At 37.6% G+C, this 24,634-nt stretch overlaps 4 protein-coding genes across 7 annotated transcripts in view; 1 reads left to right on the top strand and 3 right to left on the bottom strand.

The window, feature by feature from the left end:
- LOC100182428 (NF-kappa-B inhibitor zeta-like) overlaps positions 1–8,700 on the bottom strand; it is a 10,954-nt gene extending 2,254 nt beyond the window's left edge. Inside the window, exons 1-12 of one of the 2 annotated variants that reach the window (XM_002127472.4) lie at positions 8,362–8,700; positions 7,912–8,009; positions 7,770–7,840; positions 7,011–7,545; positions 6,827–6,916; positions 6,597–6,730; positions 3,537–3,677; positions 3,201–3,273; positions 2,587–2,675; positions 1,735–1,900; positions 562–695; positions 8–201 (exon numbers count right to left, since the gene is read on the bottom strand). In XM_002127472.4, coding sequence (XP_002127508.1) covers positions 82–201; positions 562–695; positions 1,735–1,900; positions 2,587–2,675; positions 3,201–3,273; positions 3,537–3,677; positions 6,597–6,730; positions 6,827–6,916; positions 7,011–7,545; positions 7,770–7,840; positions 7,912–8,009; positions 8,362–8,660 — 1,950 coding nt within the window. In that variant the 5' untranslated portion in view covers positions 8,661–8,700 and the 3' untranslated portion in view covers positions 8–81. Of the gene's footprint in view, positions 1–7; positions 202–561; positions 696–1,734; positions 1,901–2,586; positions 2,676–3,200; positions 3,274–3,536; positions 3,678–6,596; positions 6,731–6,826; positions 6,917–7,010; positions 7,546–7,769; positions 7,841–7,911; positions 8,010–8,361 lie in introns of those variants that run through there. The other variant, XM_026836568.1, reaches the window with a different exon arrangement.
- Positions 8,701–10,320: 1,620 nt separating this feature from the next.
- Positions 10,321–16,431, bottom strand: LOC100184798 (Usher syndrome type-1G protein homolog). Its single transcript, XM_002127398.5, has 10 exons — positions 16,292–16,431; positions 15,971–16,077; positions 15,504–15,729; positions 15,020–15,132; positions 14,350–14,428; positions 14,160–14,240; positions 13,337–13,473; positions 12,565–12,680; positions 11,947–12,083; positions 10,321–11,227 (listed from the first exon to the last, which is right to left on the bottom strand). The coding sequence occupies exons 1-10, from the start codon at positions 16,346–16,348 to the stop codon at positions 11,078–11,080; spliced, it is 1,203 nt and encodes a 400-aa protein (XP_002127434.3). The 5' UTR covers positions 16,349–16,431; the 3' UTR covers positions 10,321–11,077.
- Positions 16,432–17,290: 859 nt separating this feature from the next.
- Positions 17,291–20,460, top strand: LOC100180935 (carboxylesterase 5A-like). Its single transcript, XM_002127344.4, has 9 exons — positions 17,291–17,563; positions 17,632–17,821; positions 18,026–18,222; positions 18,275–18,438; positions 18,666–18,805; positions 18,997–19,206; positions 19,349–19,505; positions 19,604–19,850; positions 19,948–20,460. The coding sequence occupies exons 1-9, from the start codon at positions 17,406–17,408 to the stop codon at positions 20,102–20,104; spliced, it is 1,620 nt and encodes a 539-aa protein (XP_002127380.1). The 5' UTR covers positions 17,291–17,405; the 3' UTR covers positions 20,105–20,460.
- A 145-nt stretch (positions 20,461–20,605) lies between these two features.
- Positions 20,606–24,365, bottom strand: LOC100176965 (fatty acid synthase-like). Of its 3 annotated transcripts, none has more exons than XM_026836570.1 (6): positions 24,166–24,365; positions 23,726–23,913; positions 23,162–23,351; positions 22,627–22,859; positions 22,310–22,534; positions 20,606–21,138 (listed from the first exon to the last, which is right to left on the bottom strand). In XM_026836570.1, the coding sequence occupies exons 1-6, from the start codon at positions 24,206–24,208 to the stop codon at positions 21,031–21,033; spliced, it is 987 nt and encodes a 328-aa protein (XP_026692371.1). In that variant the 5' UTR covers positions 24,209–24,365; the 3' UTR covers positions 20,606–21,030. The 3 variants fall into 3 exon arrangements, with proteins under 3 accessions (XP_026692371.1, XP_026692372.1, XP_018669656.1); XM_026836571.1 differs by lacking the exon at positions 20,606–21,138 and adding an exon at positions 21,732–21,997; XM_018814111.2 differs by lacking the exon at positions 20,606–21,138 and adding an exon at positions 21,732–22,046 and having other exon boundaries at positions 24,166–24,364.
- Between the last annotated feature and the right edge of the window lie 269 nt (positions 24,366–24,634).

Below are 24,634 nucleotides of genomic sequence, written 5' to 3'. Positions count from 1 at the left end.
TACAATTGAGGCGAAAACAAGGGGGGGGGGGTTCGACGAGAGAGCAGCTTACACAATCTGTAATATCTGCATAGCAGAAATTTATTCCTGTGACGACTTACGAGGCGCTATTGGCCCCGAGAAAGGTCGGCAGTTGCGGATTCCATCCCAGGCAGCAAGTCGCGGGGCTTGACGTCGGTTTGGGCGCAGACGTTCAACCAACTGAAACGAGATACGAATTAGAATACGGGGAATTCACAGCTCGCTTGGAGTGGGAAGTTTTACGGCGAGGCGCAATCTTTTTATGGCTGGGTAAACATTTCCAAACACTCGTTCAACAAAAGGCGTTTTTTCTCGTTTTAGTTTGAAAATGAAAAGTTGGGAATAAACAATTTCCCGGAATCTTAAAATATTCCGAAACTTGTGGACGGTTAGGTTGCAAACGTTGAAAAACACTATATTTAGTTAACGGAAAATAGACGAAAAAATTTAGCAAACTGGTTTCGCACGTTAGCGCCATATAGGCTGAATTGTGACGCAGTAGCGTCAAGTTATGCAAATTTGTTCTAAAAATAAACTTACATGCGAGTTCCTGGGCAGCAAGTTTAGGGGGAGCTGGTTTTGGTGGTTTTTCAAATTCGGGTCAGCTCCTTTGTCCAAGAGGAAGTTTACAATCAGGTTTGTGACGTCACGGGGCAATCCCGAGCTCTCTAGCTCTGCGTGGTAATAAAACGTTTTAATAATAACTGCCTGCAAACGAATGTAGCGGCCGATAGGAAATTGCGTCATAAAAACGGACAAAAAAAGCAATCGCTGTATGACGCGATCATTAACGAGTTAAATTGGACTTGCCGTAATAGTTACGAGAGCACGCGGTAAATTTCGTTAGGATGATCAAGAATGGACATATTAAGCAGTTTAATGCCTAATTAAACGGCCTGTCGATTTACTGCGTTCAAGTAGGGCGGTCGAAGTTTTAAGTTCCAAGAAATTGTGACTCGTTTCGAGACATCTTCACGATTTTCGCAGCAATTCGTTTGCGGGGATTTTCTCCCGCCAATAACGTGCTGCAATTTCGGATTAATATTCGGAGTAGTTAACCAGTGCGGTAAACGTAATCTATGATTGCTGGTATGTTCAAAGCATGTATGGACGTGTGGCACGCAGCACTACCGGCAATGACCTTTTGATGCTCGTACTTAACGAAGAAACGTTTTATGATAACTGTGAACGGTGTTTACGTCATAGCTACTACGTCATCAGTTAATGAGTTACCGAAATAACCGATAATGAGACTTTATGTTTGAACATGGACCTGAAATTTTAAGATTACCAGAATTAGCACACAAACAAGTGCAACAATAAGGCTGTAAAACTTGCATTCAAATGAGTGTAAGAAAACCATTGTACGCCACACAATGGTCACCAATTCGCGTCTGTATTTGGAAAAGACATTCCATCTCATGCCAAAGGCCGAGCTGCGAAACCGAATATTAAGCTTACGAATTACAGAACCTTGTATTACAGTGCGCGTAGGCGTAATATGATCGCTGTATTATTTCTGGGAAACGGTGTAATATAGTCAATCAATTGCGCCGCGGAGAAGTGGCAGTACAAAGGACCCGCGCATACAGTTCCCGTTCTGCTATTATTAGTATGTTTGCGCATGGGCATTGTGTATCCAGTTACATAAGCAGAATGCACAGAAGTCCTACCTATACAGCTTTTTAAGCAATATTTAAATTTTTCGCCTACCTGCAGCGAAATGTAACGGTGTATTGTCGTTGTAAGTCTCTTGGTTTACAATATCGTCTAGTGTGACCATTGGGTTGCTTTCAGCGTGCAGCAGAATTTCGCGGATCATCTGAACGTTTCCTTTCTTAACTGCGATATGCAGTGCAGACCAACCGTTCTGTTTGTCCTGCATAACAAGATAACGATATTACAATGTATAGTAGTGTGTAGGAAGATGAATACCTTTAGCACATAATAACCCTTATTTTCTGATCATGTTTTAAACAATTAACAACGCTATTTCGCGAGGATATGGTTGTACAATTCTTTGAATGTATTTTGTTTATACTAAATGATATAGGGAGTAAAAAGAAAATATGTACTAAATCCTAGCCCAACCTACTATATTTTACATTTGTTAGTTATTTTTACTTTATCTTGTATTACTGACACATTCTGTTGATCCTATTGTTTGCTTTATAAATTACAACTAATTTAGTTCTCGTTATTGTCTAATACTAAAATATGGGTATAGGTCCAAGTCGCAATTAAATTGTCAATCAAATTGATCAAACAAGTAACGATCCACTGATTTGCCCATTATCCGCTGGTGTGGTAATACAGCCCTGTTACAGTGGTCGTATTTCATGTTTAAACGGGCAATGTCGCTGCCATAACAGCCAAAAACATACAAATTTTCACACCAAGTCAAACCCTGACTTTGGTATTCCTACACACCAGCGCACCGATCGCTGTGAAACAGTAAAACCCGCGAAGCAAACGATTTTACGATGTTTTTTAACCTTTGCCGCAAAAATTCGACGGTACGCCTGCTGGAAGTATTATCAGAGCCGTAAAATTTCAGCGGTTTACCTGTGCGGCCATGGAAGCACCATGCTGAAGAAGCAACCTCGTTGTTTCTAAGTTTCCGCAGTCTACGGCGACGTGTAGCGGTGTTCGCCCTGCAAAACCATGGAATTGTTTATTTGTTGATTTAGAACCAACGCCCCACAGTCGGGACGTAAACAGAGTCTGTTTGTTTAGTTTAAAAGCTTAAATCGGACCGCACCCGTCGACTGTCTGATTCTGCAGTTCAGGAGAAACGGACTTAGCAATATTGCAAAAGTATTGGATATATATGTCATACGGGCATAGGCGTAATATTGGGGGTGCCCGGGAAAGCATTTCTCACAGGTTTTTAAACAGGGGTGACATAATGTGTTTTTAAAACTAAGTTTTACACTAGAATATAGCGTTTACCCTGCAGTTAAGTGTCTCATAAACAAGCATGGATAAAATATACAGTATTCGGCACATTAATCAATAAAGTTCCTATGTTTTTTGGAAAATAATGTAACTGCATTTAACAGGTCTACCCAGATTTGGTTAAAATATTAAAAAAAAGAGTTTTTTGCCTATGGCATATAATGCTATGCTTAAAAAAGTTTCGGTTTCGAACACGACTAAACGTTGGATTAAAATGTCACCTGTGTTGTAGTCGGTTTGGTCGACCAGGGAAGGCAACAGTCCTATACTTGCCAAGTACTCTATCAGGGACATCTAGAAAACAGATGGTTATAAATTAACTAGCTCTCAGTAGGCCATATTATCGTTGTGGTGTAGTGCCACTGCCGTATTCACTAATTTGGTCTATTTAAAAATTAAACGAAAACGGCGTGGTATAGACATTTGAATACAAAACCGTACCACCGCATTTAATACTGGCCTGTCACGCTATTTAAACCGCACAATGGGGATAAATGGGAGTTTAAATTAGGGGGCTACGATTGGCAGGTGATTGACATCTGATTGTTATTTCTTACCATCATTCCGGCTGGTAAAGGTGCTGCCAGGTGAAGAATGGAACTGCCGTCTCCTGTGACAGCGTCTGCATTTGCACTGAAGTTAAGAAGTGTGGTTACCGCTTCAATGTGGTTGTTTTTCGCCGCGTGGAGCAGGGGCGTCTGCGGGAAAAAGGGGGTTTACAATTTATTCGGAAACACTGCGCTGTAAAAGTCGTTCGGAACCACTGCGAAAGTGATGGAAAACACTGGGTTTATTTGCACTGTTGCGCATGCGAAATGAAAACATTGATGTAATGTTCCGGCTTGCGTGTATCGGGTGTACCGTTGTTTTGAAATAGGTTGCAAAGTAGTAAATCATTAAAGAAACACAAGAATTGCTCCTGACATGTTAGGATAAGAGCGCGAGAAGAGAACAAAGGTTTCAAATTCGCAACGTAGCGAGCGTTGAAAGCACAAACAACAACGCCAGCGACTATTGTAGCAGGGCAAAAGTAAATAACTAAACACACATTGTAATTGAACATAAAACGGTTAAAAATGTCGTTATAACGAGCATTTGAGTCGTAGAAAACAGGCGGCGTAAACACGGCCTTATATTCATTCTGTTAAATTTGGCTCAAAACGCTACTTACTATCGTGACTTTCGGTCTATAACATATAGGGTCTATATCGTAGGCAATGTAAAGTAATGGTCCAGTCATGCACTGTAGTCTGACCGTTTTCGGTTGTGCGTGTTGTGTATATTGTGAGTGGCGGGGCAGTTAGATCACGGTAAAACTGCCGCGGGTTTTGATGTAATGAACTATAAATACGCTACGATTGTGACTTAACAATGATAGAATGCGGGGTGACATCATGGGTTTTGTGCGAATTTTTGTGCGGTTGTTTTTTGTTTATTTTGCATTTCGGTGGCCGTTTGCATAACAGAAAACACGGACAATAGCGTTGCTGTAGATGTGACAATACCGCGGAAAAGTGATTAGCATATTACTTGAGGTGATTTAATAGCAAAATATCTGCATTCAAATATGTACAGATGGAATATGAGAGATGTAACCCGAAACCGCAGGTTAAATGTCTCATCACTTCAAAACAACTTCATAACAAGTCCCCGTCCAGGCCGTCCTGCGCTTAAATAACACGAATAGCCATCGTGAAGTTATGGGAATAGACGTGCACGGGTAATGGTTCCGGGTAAATAATATATTAATATGGTATTATGATATAATCATCTTTAACGTGCCTTGTTTAGATAGCATGCAGCGTACGCGTGGGGCGATTAACCTGGGGCAATCACGTAATCGTATACATAAGCAAGTAATGCATTATGTAAACTGTTTATACGGGCGAGGTCTGCATTAAACAATGGGAAACTTTTTTTAAGGCGAAGTTCAAAAATTCCAGCCGACCGCGATTAACAAAAGAAGCGACGAGTGGCTTTCGTAATGAAAGGAAAGTACGGCCCGGAAACTCCGGCTGAAGCTAGCGGCTTCACGCAACAATAACTTCAGGTGTTCGTTGTACGTGTCGAGTACAAAAGATATTGCGGTAACGCGATACCAGGAATTTTCAAAACTTTCTTGCGGATGCGTTGGTTCAGCTTCTGTCTGAACACTTCCATTGTTTGAGCAATGAAACTTGCTTAAATAAGCCAACGCAAACAGTAACTGGAATTGCCGCCGTATTTTTATACACCTTTACTTTAGCACCGACACACGCGAACTCGAACGACCATGTTTGTGAACGCAGAGTAAATATTAAGTCCCGAGTTCGAAGAACTGGTGATATAATAACGTTAAGTAATCAAGTCGCGCGACCGCTGATCAACTTTACTTTGGTTAAGAAACGTGTGAGACACTTGGCGTTCCGCGGCCAAGAAATTATGCCTTTAGAACAAAAAGCTGTACAAAGCCAAAAATTGTAGCACGTTTTTCGGTGTTTTGTTGATTTTTGGACACGATTTAACTGCGGTGATTCAGAACTTAAATTCCCAAAGCTGCTGGCCATTTGCAATATATGCAAATGGCGTAAGAGTCTTTGGGTTACGACCTTTTAAAAGCTACTGAAGAGAATTAATATAGAATGTAAGCAATAATGGATACACGGCGGTAAATAAACGTGACTTCGTCTTTGCAAAATCGGACTTTTGCAGGGAACCACTTTCTTGAATGCAAAGCAGCCACATGCATGGCTCGTAGTTGCGATCTTCGGTATTTTTCGCATTTTTTAATGAGCCAAATCGTTCCTTTTCGAGGTCAAATCGCGACAGCGGTGCGTGGTACGGTAAGAGCCGGCGACTGCACGATGCATTACAAAACTGTATAGTGGGTTTCACGTATCGTATCAGAAAGTGAGAGCAAGCGAACGCGGTTGCACAACTCTGCCCCAGGGCCGCCACGCGTAAACGAACGTGGTCAACTCGACATTTCACCAAACGCTACTTGAGTTTCGTTGTAATTTACGCACCTCGCCCGAAACACAGATCGCCTTTCAGAAACCTGTTTCGTGGTCAAGCAATTTATTTTACAAATATTTCGTACCTATTTTTAAGCGGGTTGCGCTATTTCGGAAGAAGCGTTTTCATTTTTAGACCACGGAATCGTAAATTGTTAGTAAACCACGGCTGTTCACACGCCCCGCCTAGCCTGTAGCTATAAACGATGTATAATTAAACATCAGCAAACGCTTTGTATAGTTTTCGTCGAAGAAGAGACGGTAAATTTACAAGTAAACGTATACATTTGCGGCTTAAGATACAGGAGTGGCTCCTGTAAACATTTATGGTTATGGCGGTACTCTGCTGGTTACAAAAATAATCCCATTGACGTTGGTCGATGGTGACGTTATTGACTTTCGTTTTTAAACAAACAACCGCGCAGGATTTCTGAGGTGAACTGTACGCGGAATTGAGAATTAATTTTGCAGAAAAATGGATTTAGTGATAAACGCTCCCGGTTGTCGTACTGTGGCAATTTAGGCGTCTAGGCAGTAGAATTTAATTGTGGGGTCCCATGCAGTACCAATACGCTACGCAATTAATTAATCGAATTACCAATAAAAATAAAATAATTGACTTACCATGCCGTTGCTATCCTTCACGTCAATTAGTAAAGTGCCTGAGTTTGCCAGCTGGTGTAGAATGTGTTGTAGATCAAGCGTTCTTCCGTACGCAGCTGCCTCGTGTAGTTGCTGAAGCAGATCGTCCTCGTCAACTGTAATATGATTGACACCGTTTCAAACTACGTGCACAACAGGCTGTCTAAAATTCGCGGAAAAAACGACAGACTAAAGAATGATAGGATTCATACCGAAAACTGGATCGATGACAGCGAGACGTTGTTGCTGTTCCTGGAACGCGGGAGGACTGGTTGAGCACATTCCCGCGTTGGAGTACTGGCCTGAAATGATTTTAATGGTTACTGATATGCATATTGTGTGTTGGAAGCGTAAGAAGCGACTAAATTCGCCTGAACTAGGAAAAATTATACTTACCGATTGCCTGGCCTGTGAAGTCAGAGGCGGATGTGTAAATGTTCTCGCTATGTTGCTGGTACGCCTCTGCTTGAGTGTACTGGATAGGACTCGGGTACATTTGCGGTTCGGGGAGGGTCTCCTGGAAATTGGTAACCGGGGAGTGAGTGTACTCGATTTCGGGGGTGAAGGTCGGTGTCATCGTTGTAGTGTAAGGTGGGTCGGGATAAATGTATTCGGGCGAGCAAGCTGCTTGCTGCAGAACATTCTGCGGGGATTGGTGGTCAGGAAAGGGCACGAAAGTGTCTTGTGGCTCATGAAAACTCGTCTGGTTCATTTCACTGTATGAAGTGTTGGGGTAGCTTTGCGGATAGTTCATTAGTGTCGCTTCTGGGTGCATTGGCGGCGACATGGCCAGTTGCTGGGGGTGCTGATCAAGCGGTGCAGACATGGATACCGTGCTCTGCATATGAGGGTGCTGTACGTGTGGCTGGTTCGGGGCGTTGGGGCGGTGCTGGTGTGTCACGTTGCTGGAGTAACCAGTCTTAGCTTTACCCTGCAGAATAATCACGACTTAGTACACTGCCCTTTAGAAAGAGACGTGTATAGTAGGGTGGGGTAAGATAGAACAATTTACTTATTTATTAACCGTAGCTTCGCGATTCTAAAAACGCGTAGTTAATTGTTAAAAATACGAGGGTGAAATAGGGGTTATGTGCTAACGGAGTCGTCTCTTTCTTCAGAGTATTATACATTTTAATATTTCGTGTCGAAACAAACCTGGTTTTTCCTTTGCTCACGTAACTGGTCGAGTCGTTCACGTACTGTTGTTCTGGGTGCCACTCCTTGCGCTGTAAAGCAAGCACAGTTTCAATAGGGGCATTCAACTGTCTTAATAACAATTTGCACACGTTCTATGTACCATATGGCTTGTTGTCTCCTTTCTTGCTCATTTTTCTTCTTGACGTTTGTCTCGGTTTTGCGTTGCCCGTTTTCGGCTGTAGACAGGCGTCGACTTTCCTAAAGAAGAACCAGTTATATAGCATTAAGCTGAGCTACAGCGTTCCGACGACTGACAGAACACTTGCTATGGCTTCATAAAAGTTCCTTTTACGAGACTACGTGCGTACGAGTAGAGACCGCGTGGAAACTAACTCGACGGACTTCGGAAAATGAGATTCCATATTGAAAGCCAATATGTAAACGTACCCCGGTAATTGTACGCGCGGGAAAGGCGAATGATTAATAGACATTCAGTTCCGTATCGACGGCAGAGGAACCGTTAAGAGGTAGAGAACGTATATGGATTGACTACAGTATAATTGTATGCGGACGTATTTTAATCTATCATTGTATATTAAAATCAAAGTACCTTGCTTGCTGTTGTCGACTTCTTGGCACTTGCGGGAGACTTTCGGATTTTTTTCGAACTTTAAAGCTGTGATCCTTTTGACTCGTCAGTGACTTGGTAATGTCTTCCAATAACTCGTCCGCTTCGTCCGGGAGGTAAGACGACAGGTAGTTTTTGGAGTAAAAAGTTGACATTACATCATCGTCGAATGCATTGGGACTTTCCGGATGCTTACCCGACCGTGGCGATAGGCCGAGCCCGGAATCTATGCTCCCTGAAGGACTGGGCGCTTTTTCTTCCATTAGAGTCGAAAAACTCATCGTAATTCCTAACTTAAGCTCACTGTAGATACAAAGTGATACGGTGTTATAGTCGATTGTTCTTACGCTAAGTGTATTAGTACCGCGTGGACGCGTGGTGCCTTTTTCTCTCTGATATCAGACGGTGAGGTATAAATATGCCTGAAGTCGAACGTTTTTTTTACTCTTCAAACACATGCACGACTTTTAATAACAGAGCAATCGTGATATAGCTTTCTATTACGTCACATGTAGTCATATTATGCGTTTCAACTACCGTACAACCCTACCAGCATTGTAGCGCTACTTGTTATTGAACAACTCTGCCACCGCGTCTGCACAGGCCCTTTTTACGTAGCCTGTTTTCAACCACACCTGGGTGCGCCTGACTAGGATAAAAAAGAAACACGGCCCACATTGTCAAGAAATATGAAACTGCGCAGCCTACGTTTACCCTCTGGCTAGGCATCCAGTATACGAAAACAACCTATACAGAACCAGCGGAGCGATATAACGGCGGCATTCTCTCACACATTGATTTGAAATACGCAAAGGGCTAGTAACAACCGTTCAAATAAAGCCGCTACATTATAGCTCATTAACAACTGTGTTCCAAAACTTTTATGATTAGTGAGTGTACCAATGCGTTTATATGTGTTAGCTCTTGAGTTTAGCTAACGTTACTAAACTGAGCAAGCGAAGCATACTACTCATACGAAAACGATTAGCGATACAATTCGAGCGCTATTTGCCTTACCATATGGTTTACTTTCGTTCATAGTTTCCTACTCTAAAACTGTACTCAAAAGCTCAAGTAGCTAAGAAGCATGAACTGTAAAAGATACGATCGAGACCCCATCCACTTGGCAAAATGATTGCCACTTTGAAGAGTGCGCGCAAACACCCCCGCCTCGCCACTGTTTATCCTACTTTTCTCTTTCAAACTAGCCCAACGGTCGATAAGCAGCATATGCGCGTCTAGTTCCTTCTGATACTTCTTCCACTTGTCGCTTACTGTGCTTGTAAATGTAACAGGCAATGTAAGAAAAAAGGGTTGCTATGGATACCAGACCGTGTGTCCGTTTACAGTTGCAAGGCAGTAATAGTGAAATTATATCTTTCACAATTAAACGAGGGCGTTAAATGCTCCCAGCAAATTGGGATATGTAATAAAACTCGTTGTCACTTTTAGGTAAAGGAACGTTTGTTATAAAACATATTAAATTAAAATTCTGTTGTCACATTAAAAATTTACCTTATAGTTCGTAGTGGTACAGTGGGAATTTACGGTATCTTTCAATTACACCTTGTCTGTCTTGATGTTTATTCTTATAACTTTTTTTATGTTTTTGTATAGTCTGACATGAAACTGGTAAAGACAAGCTTTTCAGTCTTAAATAAGTACATTAAATTGACTGCATGACTACTAAACTTGTTTGTACTTAGTGACAGACTGTACACCACTTCTATTAAGAGGAAAGAAAATATGTTTTTAGTTGTACCGGATGTTATATGATGTGGCCCTATTGACTATGCAGTGGGCGACCCAACAAAACGCAAACCACAACATTTAATTAACAATAATTCATAATAGACCGCATGAGCTGTACATCCTGTACCTTTTGGTTTGCTTGTTTAGACATCAAGCTACTGATGTTATTATCAGAAAAATTTGCAAAACTGTTTGAATTGCGACTTTTATTTTCTAAAAGCGCAGTACTGTACCAAATACTAACAATTACACATTTGAAAGAAATAGGATGGTAAGGCATATGAGCAAAATATATTTCCAAAAAGCACCAAACCCTTGGCTGGAAATGGGAATGTACCATGAAGAATGTAACAGTAGATTTGTACATTGCAGAATAACAGAATGACAACAGTGATCAAGAGATCAACATAAAACAGTTTTAAATGACAGTGGAATTAAAAATTATATGAAATGATATTCGGAAACGAGTCTAGGGAACAGAATATGACAGTCAGTAATTAAGAGGCAATTGCAAACACTGGTAATAGGCATTAAAAAGAAGAGAAAATATTTAATGGATCTTTTTATAATAAACATAGAGCAGCAATTAGCAAGCTATTTTCAATATATAAAGCTAAGTTTACAGAGGAAACAGAAACATATTAATATTTCATGATAGCAAGACAAAATACAGAGGTTTAGGCAAAAGGCAAAAATTACAAGTGCGTCACCGCCGGTTTTAAATGCATTATCATCCGCTTTTTTACAATGTATGAATAATTGATTCGGGATGTATTTCCAAAACTCATAAAACGGTGCCATGGATATGCATTATTAAATTATATAATAAAAATTCCTTGCTTAAAATTTTGTATTACCTAAACATTATTTAACTGAAATAGATAAAGCTACAGCAGCATAGCATGCTGTGGTTTGGGCTTCTGTTCAAATTTGTGTTCAATCAATATTAAAGCAGGGTCAACTCATTGCCGGAGTCTGGTTTTTCTCGCTCACTAAGACCTTGCAGAATTTTTTTACGGGGTCCTAACGGAAGCCCCATTTGAATAAGGTCATCAGACGTACAGAGAGCAAGAGCCTCCATGTCCATTTTTTCATCCTGTAAAAAATAAATATCATAAAAAGTTTTTAAACAAATTGGTATCATAAACTGTTTTGTCCATGTGGATGTATTGAATGTAGCCTTATTGATTTTAAACATTTTAGGTTAAATCTCTTCAGTTTTTCCTTAACATAATTCAGAAAGTTGGCTGTTTTCAGTTTATACAGTTGTAAACATTTAGATTTATCAGTTGATCTTTAGACCTTTAAACAAAAGCAAAATTTAAATTATTATCGATTTAACACATTTATTTGCTTTCCTGTTTTAAAAAGATATCAATTATAACTGTGTCTATAGACAAAAGTGATTAATTAAGTGTATTGATACCACATAGGAGGGTTTCTGGTAATTTACCCCAAAATATATTGTTTTGTTAAAAATCCAAGGTGCAAGAAAAAGATAATTAAGATAAAATCAGAAAACAAACATAACTATCTTTTTGAAAAGAAATTTTCTGAATTTGTAGACTATAAAATCTTTTGCACCATTAGTACCAAAAATTGACAAATATGTGAATTGCATAGTTTCAAATATTTTGTCTATTAATGCACTTAACCCATGAATTAATAATGAAAATTGGCATAACTTGTCGAATTCTGTGGTTTTTAATGCATTTTATACTGCTACTTTTACGCATCGCAACATTCTTAGGTTCATGCAAACATGCTTATCAAATGATGAGGAGAAAATAACATCTTTCAAAATATTAAACACACCTGAAACAATGGAATATAATCTTCTAATTTAATGGAATTTAAAAAGAATTCCAACTCTGTCAATTCTTCAGCACTGTCACTTTCACCCAATGAGAAATTGTCATCGTCAGTTTGCTTGCTCTCATATTTTGCAAACACTAAAAATTGTTATATAATAAATTGTTAGATCACGTAAGTGCTAGAAGGTTTAATTTTCACATGATCTGAAAAGACTGAAATTCTGACAAAATTTATGCAACCTAAGATAAATGTGCCATTTTATGATAGACCTGTAAATATTTACCCAAAAGCACAAAACACACAATGTGCAGTAGCTAAAGAAATATCTTGTTTACCATAAGTGTATGGTATGTAACTTTTGGACCCACTTAATATATAGAATGATATAGCAAAAAAAAAACTAATTTATTAAAAATGAAAACAAGTACCTGTAAAATTGTTTCAGAGTGTACCAAAAAATGTTAGTGGTGGAATTAATAAAGTAACATGTAATTTATGGTCAGAGCCAATTTTTAAATTGGTGGTCAAAGTTTTGTCTTACGTTATACACATATTTTAAAAAATGTAATTTCAGATTAAAATTTATCATTCCAACACCATTAGCACAGCTGATCATACCAGGTTTGACATATGAAGGTGTCCCATCCTCATTCAGTTCACCTCCGTCATCATAATCTTGCATGACTTGGTTATGAAGTGAGGTCATTGCATTTGCTGAGGATTTTGTGTTCCACCTAATAAATATGACTTGAAACTATGTTATGAAGAAAGGGAATTTTAGATTGGTAACTTTCAGCAGTGCAAAAATTTTAGGAAGATAAACCAATCTATATTGTCACGTTCATGTTTTAAATTAATAATTTCCACCTTTTATTTGTTAAAAAAATCCATACCATATTTATTGTTCTTTATTACGGGACACCCCTGGATACACACTTACATATCTATAAAAATAAGTACTTAGTGTTTTAATTTCCTTTTGTTCAGGAATTGCCATGATGAATAAGCATGGATGAATAATCCAACATTATTGTATGTTCCCACTCGTTTTCACTACCTGTTTTCTTACCTAACACCCACTTTTCCATAATTTTAACCAATGGCACAATAAGTTACTTAACTAAATACAAATACACCCATGCATGATGCATAACATACATAGGACATAGTAGGTGGAGTGAAAACAAGTTTCCTAAACGCATATGTGGGGGTGTTACTTTTTTCTTAAATGTAAAATAGCTTGACATATAGCTATAATCCAGTTTTTAAACCACCCCTAAAAGTGGTAAATTATTATACTCTAATGTTTTGCAAGCAGGAGTTTATGTATTACATTAAAAACTACTGTAATGAAGAAAAATATCCATTTAAAATAGACAAATGTATTTACTTGAGTGCTGTGTTGAACTTTGGGTAACCTTCATCATGCATACTCTCTGGAAATATTTCGTTGACTGGTGGTCTCTTGGTTTGTGTGGATAAGCTTGCCCCGAACCTTTCTGTTGGCATGTACGTCACATTTGGTAGCTGTGTGTAAACAAGTGACGTTATACACTTAAGTGGTCACAGTTGGAGGCGTCAGATTAAAAGCACTTATTAGGTAGTAATGTACTTATATACTGACAACGTAGTCTTGCTAAAACAACAAAGTTAGATGTCATTTACTACTAAAATTGAATATTGCTTAATAACATGGTTATGTAATGACTATGGAACAGAATATTACTCCAATGATTTAAGTATCATGTGAAAATAAATTTCTTTATTGACCCAGATAAACTTTAAGTGCAACCCATATTTTTATTAAAATGATTAAAACAGGAAATTCCCACATGAAAGAATGCAGTTGAATTTATGGAAATGCAATAAAGTTTTATGAGTGTGTGTTTAAACAGAACTGACTGTACAAGAAAGTTTGTTTTGCATCATACCAATTTCAAAATAAATTGCATAACCATCTTTTTAATACATGGGTCTGTTGCATGCTGTCACATGCATTTAAAATATTTTATTTATTTTACAAGGGAAGCATCTGCAGTGCATTTATCCAAACATCTATATAATTAGTTGTCATATCAAAAACTCAAAATTTTCAGCAAACGAATGTGGTCCATGTTATGTATATTTTTGGCGTTTCTTTATAATTCTATGGTAATTTGTCAAATTTAAAAGCAGATAATATGATGCACATATAAATATATTTGCTCTATTACCCTCTGAGATGGAATTCCTGAGATAGTCTGTGGGTTATCTCTCAAATTCTTATCTGGTTTGTTTGAAGAAGAGATTTTTCTCTGCGAAAATACAAGTTACACAGCGTGAATAGTACAGTGTCTCTACGCCAACGAATAATTACACAACATCCTACAAAAGAATTTATATAAAAGTGTATTGCAAGCTTACCGGGTTGTTCATAGTAGAAGAAGAATATTTCCGACCATTTGATTTTTCTTCAACACTGTTTGTAGTTGAAAGCTTCCTTCTGTACAAAGATGATAAAGTTATTAAAATAAAGCAGCTATTGGGCATCCGAAAAGGTGCTGAAATATCTAAAATAATAAGTCTTGGCTTTTCTTTATTCGATGGCAATTTGTGATAAACAATAACATTTCTTTAAAGCCCGACCAGTATTTCTTGCTGGGCAAAGCCAAAGGTATAACATTTTATATAAATAATGAGAAGCACTCATGCAATAAGATCTCACACTCCTTAAGTCAAATGAATGCAACAGAAAGAACTCAATTGACACTTAAAAATCAATGTGATTTTGTACACTTCATTTGAAGTAAGAGACACTTGACACACACAATTATTTATCCGAGTTATATTCTAAACTTGTGGCCACATAATCAATTTTAAATGTTATTTAAGTCCTTAGCCTTTCAGTGGAAATAGAAATACAGTGATTTGAAATTCTGATACATTTTATACGGGTGAGGTAGTCAGAGGATCAGGAATTGAAGCCAGAGTGGTCCATTACATCAATATTAAACGATATATACAAATGTTTTTACTACCAACTGACCACAGTTTATAAATAATACAATAACTCTTTACCATCACTATTGCCTACCCTGCTGAAGAGTCCTTTTCAATTTTCTGCTTCATCTTGTTTTGCATTTTTTCAAACTTTACAATTCTCTTCTCTGCTTCTTTTTTAGCTTGTTCCTTCATTTTCTTTGCTTGCTGTGATAAACCAGAACATGAATCAGTGTTTGATGGTAGGGTAGTTGATTTTGTGAGATGTCTATTTTTCAGCAGCGTGTTGCAGCATACTAGTATACTACATATAAAAATGGCCTACCAGAGTTGCATAAGTAGGTTTAAAATATGGTAAAATATTAGGTTTCTTTGTAAATTATCGGATATTTTGTATATAAGAGACAAAGAATATAAGTTAAAATTCTCAAGATGTTTAGTATATAGGCACGATGGACACTTGTTACATAACACATAAATACCATGAAAATATACCCTTTAATAACCTACTATTCACAAATAGTTTAAACAATTCTGATGGTGATTGTTTAAAATACGATCCATTTAAAAAAACTAACCTTTCCATTTTCAACTGTCATTTTCGCAACTTGCTGATCAAGATACTTGACACATTTTGTTTGGTTACGAATCCCAGCCAAATCCTGTGCCGAGTTGTAACTGTTGTCTACCTTCCATACATTGGCACCAAAGTTTACAAGAAAAGACACACTGTCTAAATGTCCATTTTGTGCAGCCAAATGCAGTGCGGTGTTTCCAAGATAATCACACTTGTCCACCTGACCACTGAGGAAAAATGTGATAAAAAGGTATGAATGCAGAAAAAATTGTGTAGATCTGCCGAAGTAAATATGTAAACTGGTTCCTTGTTATATGATTCTATATGGTTGACGTCCTATGAGAAGGCACATGCCCAATATGTGGATATCCCAATTTCATAAGCGGAAACAGACGAAATTAAATACACCAAGCTCTACATATGTAAGCTTGGTATAAGTCATTTCTACTTAAAACTAATAATAGTTACCCTCGGCTGCAGCAAACACGTAATGCAGGCAGAAATCCATAATAAGCCGCCCATAATGTTGGTGTCATACCACCATCATCCTGCTGATTTAAATCCTTCTTGGTTGCCTGGGATAAAAACATATGTATTACAAATTCATGGTTAAACTAATTAACACTAAGTGTTAATTTTGAGGTATGATAAAATGCCTTAGAAGTGGCAGGTGTCATAATATGTTTGTTGCATCGCATTCACTGAGACCATTACCCCAAGGGATTACTACATATCATCATATTGGTTTATACATCCAAGACCTTTGATCAATCTAACAAGTTATGTTACCTCTTTTAAAACATCAAGACGATTGTCACATGCAGCTCGATGATAACGTGTGCTCATTTTAATGGTGTCACGATTTCTTAAATTCAAATTTAAAAGTAAATTTGCTACCGAGCTTTTGTCATTGAAACACCTATGTTTGCCTATTTTATCAGATGGGAAATACATGAAAATTTGTTGTACACATAATTATAAACAATATACACAACACACAAATTTATAATTGTCTAGCTAAACTTTTTATACAATATACACTTGAAACTGATCTATCAGCTAATCCCCAAATACATTAATATATCTTCTATTTTGTACACGATTTGTATTCTCACTAAAGTCTAAACCATAACAAATTTACTTTTTAAGCAATGATCACCAAATTTAAATGACAACGTGTCCACGTTTAACACTTATTAGCACAACGATTTACAAAACAATACAGAATAACACAGTTTATGATGTGTACATAGTACACCGCAGAGTAATCACTTCAATTATGAGATTTTAGATATACAGTATAAACAAAATCAATTTTTTAAACCCATTTTCAAATTAAAGTTTCTGAACTTTCAGATACTATTCGCGGTAAATTTATGAAACTGTACGTTATTACCGCATTTCTGCGTATGTATTCCGTTGCCAGGCAAACACCTCTTTAGTGCCATTCGTGTTAATAATCCTTTGCTTCCAGCGACCGCGCGGGTGTTAACGTCATACTTTATATTTTACAGTGGTGTCTGCGATGTCAAACGTGCAAGATATTCGTGCTGTGTGGTATAAATTGGACAATTTTGCCACCGTGCATTTATGATACGTGTGCGAATGCCGCGACAAAATCGTTCGTCAACGCCGCGTATGCAACGGGGTAATTTTCCTGTTGCTGCTCGAGTGAATGTTCCGCATATTACTTCTTCAACTTGACGATGAATAAAAAAGGTAATTACCTTATAAAAAATATTAACAGCTTGTTTAAAATGTATATTATTGTAGACACGTTTTTGTGCACCGCATATCTATGACCGTATTCAATTGTTGAAATAAGTACGTTAAATATTAACTTTGGTATCTGCAGCCTAACCAATGTTTCAATGGCCCAATACAGTAAATTTAAGATATAAATATGCCGACCGGTAGAGTTATTTCCCTCCCAAACTATGGAAAAGTTAAGTGTGGTAAAATAACTAAGGCTGAATCATGTTCTGTTGAAGTGGAAAATTATTTTGGCATTCCATTTGCCAAGCCTCCTATTGGAAAACTTCGGTTTTCGGCTCCTCAAAGGTAAGTAGGAAACGGTAATTATTAACGTAATATGAGCATAATTAGCCTATTTTTTGTTTCCTACACAGAGCAGAGCCATGGGCAGGCATACTTTGCGAAAAAAGCGTCAAGAAAATTCCTCTTCAATCTGTTGGAAGTCTGAATTTGTCCTCAAATTTTCGAATCAGCAAAAATATTTTCTCACAGAAAAATGCAACTGAGGATTGCTTGTATTTGAGCATATATGCTCCTTCTATTAGGAAATCACACCCCTTGCCGGTTAGTGGTCATTACTTAATACTTTTTTTGAAGTATTTCAGTAAATTTGATATCTTTTTCCGAAGTGTAAAACTACAGTGTCTAGAAATAGGTGTATACTTGATATTTTAGCCTTTTTAGTAGCCTTTTACTTTTTAGTAATCTTTATTGCTCAATGACTTGGCTGCTAATACCATTGTTAACAAAAGTTAGTTCGTAATTTAGGTGATGGTTTGGTTTTATGGTGGCTCTTTTCAAATGGGTCCATCTGTGAAATTTGATGCTACAGCACTTGCAGCGATGAATGAAGTTATTGTTGTTGTCCCAAACTACAGGGTTGGTATATTTGGATTCCTCTCTCTGGGCCATGAAACAGAATGTAAAGGAAACATGGGACTTCTGGACCAGTTGGAATCATTAAAGTGGGATTTTAGCTAATGTACAAATCTTTTATAACTGACAAAAAATCTCCAGGTGGGTAAAGGAAAACATTGAATATTTTGGTGGAGACAAAAACAATGTAACAATCTTTGGTGAAAGTGCTGGTGGCATTTCAGTTCATATGCACATGATGTCTCCATTATCTGCAGGTTATTTCCACAAAGCCATCAGCCATAGTGGGACTGCCAACATGCCAGGTAAGTGACTAAAATTAAAAGTCAGGGCAATTTAAATAAGTAGATTTTTTCAACTAGGTTAAATGTGTCTCGCAAGTATCGTAAAATATTTATCGAGTCCCAAAGTGATGTTATTGTGGGGTCCAACCCTTTTAATAATTCAAGAGTGTAAAACATGACACCTGTGTTATACCCCGTCTTTGCACCACCAGTTAAGTATAAATAATTTACATTCATTCATTTTTCAGGGGTTTATTTTAGTGACCAACAACGAATCGTAACTAAACTTCTTGAATCACTTAATATAAAAGAAACTGATCCATCATTAGTTCTCCACCAACTTCAAAATCTTCCAGCAGATCAGCTTGTGGATTATAATGCAGTGCAGGTAAAATCTCCAGTCTCACTTACCCACTATGCTATTAAGTTGTGCGCTTCAGAGGTTATAACTTCACTTATAAATTATTTTTGATACACACCTGAAAATACATTTTTATTTTGAGTCATGTCAAAAAGAAAACGTATGAGTATTAAAGTATATATGTATCACTAATATGTGTCCCTATATACTTTGTGCAGTTCCGCTTTGGCTGGTACCCGACATTTGACAACCACTTTTTCAAAACTTCACCTGAAATGGCAACTGTGGCCAAAGTACCTTTTCTGTTGGGTTGTAACAGCGATGAAGGTGGATGGTTAATGGCGTTAACTACTCCTAATTTTATTAGTGGACTTTCAAAGCAGGAGTTTTCCCACTATGCCAGGATTTTACTTAGAAAATATGACAAGGTCAGTGCAATTTTTGTTTTATGTTTAGCCTTTCTAAGACCTTGTTATAAGCATAAAAGGTTTGGTACATAACAATATATACATTTTAGTAAGTTCAGCTGTGCTAGCTTTTGGTTACATTTTTCTATTGTATTTAATGCAGACCATTGACTACAATAAAGCATTACCAGTACTTATAATGAGGTACAGCAGGGGTTTAGATGTGAAAGACAAGATGTATTATTCCAATCTGTATGGAAGAATGATGGGTGATTGTATTTTCGTCAACAGGATTATTCAGACATCCCAAGCAAATTCAGGTAGGTATACTTTAATGAACAAAACTTGTATCTCCTTGTTTGTTAAAGCAATTATTGACTTTTGGAAGCAATATTTAATCATAATCTTTCCATTTTAGATAAAGGTGTAGACACGTTCTTATATTTCATGAGCCATCCACCACTTCATAAGCATGGTGATGGCTACGGTCCGCTTATAGCTAGATTGCCTGATCATATCGGAACAGACCATGCAGATGATATTCCGTTTACATTCGGGTTACCATTTTTACCCAATAGTTTGAAAAGTGGGTACAGGTTTAGTGCTGATGAAGCAAAACTGAGCAAAAACATGATGACTTTTTTTACCAACTTTGCAAAAACTGGGTAAGTGTTATAATAGTGATGCAGCGGAGTTAAAAAATAGGTCCAGTTGCTGTTTAAGACACAGCATCAGACTTGTTATAAATGCTTTTATTTACAGAAACCCAAACAAGCCTCTTCCATTAGAAACGGAATGGCCATTGTACAATTCTGAGTCAAGAAAACATGTTGAGTTTACAGTACCATCAATAAAAGTCGGTTCCAATCTTGGGCAAGATAAATTGCATCTGTACAATAAGAAACTTGCAAAATTGTAATGCATTGCATTTTTTGCGTCAGGTTAGCACTTAATTTAAAATTGACGTGTTCCTAATCGTGTTTATTTTTAATTGTTTAAAGTTTACTGTTGATAATATTGTAATAATAAAAAAAACTTTTCTTTGATTAAGGAATTTACCTGGAAATTGAAAATGCTTAAATGATATTATCGACAAGAGTAGTATTTGTAATCAATATTTTCACACTGGCATCGTAGTCACTGACAGTTCCTGTACTATACTGACATCGTTAGCGTGGAAGAAAGTGGTAACGTCAGAACATCGCCCACCTCTCGAATTGCCACCAATCGACGATAGTGTAGAACTTTAGACCAAAGTTAGTATAGACCGGTGTGGGCCCGCCTTGACTGTGTTTGAAAAAGGCCGTTGACTCATGTTAAGCAAAAACAAAAATATATTTTACTTTTATGAGTTCATAAAAGTTTATAAAAAGGCAGTATAGTCGAGAGACCCCGAGGACTAGGTGGCCGCTTATATTCGTAAGTTTGAACCGTGTAAATACTCTACTACTATGGCACAGAGCAAAGATGTAAAGTTGAAGGTATATTCTGGCGATGTTCATGTTTTTACTGCTTTCAAAGAACTTATATTAGACGGATTCACATCGGTGGCGAATGATCTTGCTTTGAAAAATATTCAAAGGCCGTTAGTCCAACTATTGGTCATTACTGGGGCATTGGTGGTCAATCAGATACTATCGTATTCAACGCTGTTGAACTATATTGTGCTTCTCTTTTGCAGCTATTGCTTATCTTTATGTGCAGCCAAAATTTACATTCAGCGAAGTATTTCGGAGGATTTACAAGACGAGGTAACGTTCCATAGGTTTTACACGCAGCCAGGAAATACGTTACTTTTCATTAAACGTCGCGGTACAGTGGCCGGCTCAGTCGCATTAATAGCCCCTACATCTTGTAAAACAAAGGAATTGGTCCTAAGGCGAATGTCGGTAAGCAGCAGATTTCGAAGAGAAGGACTAGGTAGACTTCTACTTGAAAAAGCTGTGATATATGCTGGAAAAAAACATGTTCTAAAAATAAAACTTAGGACTTCCACTTTGTCTGCAGTCCACTTCTACAAAGCATGTGGTTTTACCAAAACTGGCGTAACATCCATGGGCGTATTTGGGGGTGTACTTCGTGTTTATTATACAAAATTAGAACTGAATGTTTTAAAAAATGACCCAGCCCTGTTAAAATGAACAAGTTATAAAAATTGTCTTATCATGTCTAAATAATAACCTGTTTTTGTTGAAATTGGCATGAAATTTTCATGCTATATATAGCTGGCTTTTTGTTATTGTTGTATTGGACATTTTATTACTGCACCTGTATCGTTGTTAAAATTGCTGCACATAATAAAGTTATTTATATTGTCTTGTATCTGACCGCGAATTGCCTTTGAACCGGTTTTGTGTGACCATTGTAACAGCAATAAAGTAATTTAACTTATGTCACAAATTGCCGCAGTCATTTAAAGTGAACACCGAACTTATAAAACGGAAACCTTTCACCGTAGATCGCTATCTGGAGCGTAAAAAATTAACAACAGAGTTACCTATGTGATAACACTCGTAAGCAGGAGATACAAAAAATAAAACACCATATAATTCTATAAATATATTTTGGTAACTACAAAATGGGTCGATAAAGGAAATTTAAACATGGGCTATCTTACACCAACATATTATAGGTTATCTGTACATTTCTTGCATTTACAAGCCCCGCTATATAAATATGTGTGTAACGGTTTCTTAGTCTTTCTTCCGCAACAAGTTTACGGACGGGGGTTCGTTTCTAACTGCTTGGCCAAGAGAACGTAGGCGATCTAGGCAGGCGTATAACGTTTCCATCCCGTTGGCTTCGCCTTTGTCTGCAATGGTCAATCTCTCACAATTCGGAATCGCGTGTTTAAGAATCGACTGAAAATTAAGCAATTAACAGCGGTCTATGGGAGTCGTAAAGATACGGTTTATTAACTTAATCAATGTTCTTTGTTTACTACCAAATGGAATGAGAAAATGGAACAAAAAGGTGTCCCATCCTCCCCCACTCTACTATATAAAGTAAACAGTCATAGAAAGCTTTCGCGCAATTGTAATTTGCGCAGGGCTTCCAGTCCAAATTCTTACGGTTTCAGTCAAAACTCTTAGAAATATAGTTCAGTTACTGTTTAAATAAATACCTGTAGCATGCCACGAGGTGCTATTTCTATCGTAATGGCTTTTTCGGGAATTCGCTTGAGTGCATTCTGAAGCCGGACCACACTGAGAAAGTTATTAGCATAATACTCGCCAGAACAAAGCGTCTGAACTTCTTTATCGTTGGCACATGCTGACTGATTACAGTCTTTTAAGTCTACTGACGTCGAAATCCATTTCTTCGATAGCGGTTTGGGATTTGGTATGACCTATATGTTAAATGTTAAGAAGTAAAATCGCGTTAAAAATGGTACGAAATATTAGATACTGTTCAAAATAGTTTAAGTATTGTATTATTTACCTTTGAAACTTCTTGTAGGAGGGTCGAGTGAACGAGTTGCATTAACCGAGAATGGTAAGCAATTTTCTTTGTATCCAAGACTAGCGTGAAAAAGCCTTTGTTTTTTAGTGACTCCACCATGAGTAGAACGTTGGCTACTGGACCCGCAATTATAATGGAGTCGTCCCCATTTTCACAAGCCAAGTCGAGTTCATTGTCATTGTACATTTCCAAATACTTATCCAGTGACAAAGCTGTAAGTTGAGTTTACTGTTATCAGGGCATTGTATAAAGAGCGCTATCCCCCCAAACGGCGACCACGTTTGAGATGTTTTATCCAAAGAGTTCTCTCAGCTTTTGCGTTAACAATTTAGGTTAAACGTGACTTATCTGGTGTCCAGGATAATTGCACTGGTCTCATGAACGATTTACATAAAGCTCCCTAAAAGTTGGGAAAATGGGCCAAATTTGGCTAATTTCCAGGGCCCCGATAAGGACCTCATATAGGATACAATATACTAATAAAAAAGAGAGTGAATGGCCTAACGTATCTTACCAACTAATGCCATTGCCCCAGTTGGAAGATTGCTTTCACTGATACATTTCCCCATGAGGTACGCCACTCGTATGGTCTCCTCTAATGTCAAACACTCGTCAGCGTAACCGCATACAATCTCACCAGCAGAATGACCAATAATGCCTGAAGGTCTCACGCCGACAAAACGGAGTACGTCAATTAATCCAATCTAAAACACAAGAATGGTTTTAGCAGAAACGCGTTTTTGATTCTTTTTCTTTAATAGCTTGTACAACAGACGGTCGTTTTGTTGCTACATCACTTTCCCGTTTCCCCTATGATATAATTAATTGAGTCTTTCTTATCGTATTAATTGAACCGATGCCATGGCACAGTAGTTTTGTGACGCGCCTGTCACTAGCCAGGAGGTTATGGTTTCAAGGCTGGACGCGCCCGCCATGCGAAAATGATAAAATTACATTCATTCATATGTGAAGTTATACAAAAAATTATATGATTTGTGTTACTCGATCTGTTAATAGTAAGCTTAGATTGTTGGTGGATATTGAAAATATTAATTAATGCGTTACAGAAGTCTGATACCTGTATAGCTGTTATTGCTGCCATTGTGGTATGAATGTATTCATAACCTGGCGAGTCGGTGTTCATCAGAAAATCTTTCACGTTGAAGTTGTAACCCTTTAACGCTTCAGTGCACTCATCGATGGATTGGGAAAACACTGGGATTTTTAGAAGCGATATTCCCATGCCTTTCCATTGGCTCCCCATGCCTACAGACAGAAAACTGGGGTCACCAATGGCGAGTATGAGGTGTATATGCAGTTAATGGCGAATTTTTTTATGTGGATTTTCCAGCGGACATGTTAAACGACTGTCGTGCCCCGCCACGTGACGATAAAGAGTGACATTCATTCATTCATTCATTCATTTTTCTTTCGTTCAATATATTTTCTGTTCCATAACCAAACATCTATTTTTTACTTTATAGCATTAAGCAAAGGCATTACAACTCAATAATATACCTGAACAAATAAACCAGATTTCTCGCTGGTTTGGTTTATTCATTTTTAACCCGCACTGGTGAAATAAGTTATGGAAAACCTATGATCTCCAATATGGTCAATTTAAATCTTCTAAAATATTTAGTTCTTGCCGTCAACTATACTGAATACACAGAAGCTATATTCGGGTATATGTCATGTGTGTGTAAGAACATGATCTGTAATATTAGTTATTTATTCGATGAATAATCAAAATATTCTGTCATATATATATGTCACCCCGGAAGTCCTATAACATGCAACATATTGCTGTGTTGTAAAATACACGAAACAAGGAGAAACGTATAGCAGTATTTACAACACCATGCACGATGATATATCGTATGAACAAAGTATTTTATCAATAACTTTGTCGTGTATCGCATTTTTAACATCAATTATAGTAGAGTGGGGAAAGATGGGACACTTTTTTATTCTATATTTTATCCCA

This window comes from Ciona intestinalis, chromosome 11 (genome assembly GCF_000224145.3).
Source record: "Ciona intestinalis chromosome 11, KH, whole genome shotgun sequence".
NCBI classification, from domain to species: domain Eukaryota; kingdom Metazoa; phylum Chordata; class Ascidiacea; order Phlebobranchia; family Cionidae; genus Ciona; species Ciona intestinalis.
Note: the sequence above shows the minus strand (reverse complement) of the source record. Positions and strands in the feature narration are given on the sequence as shown.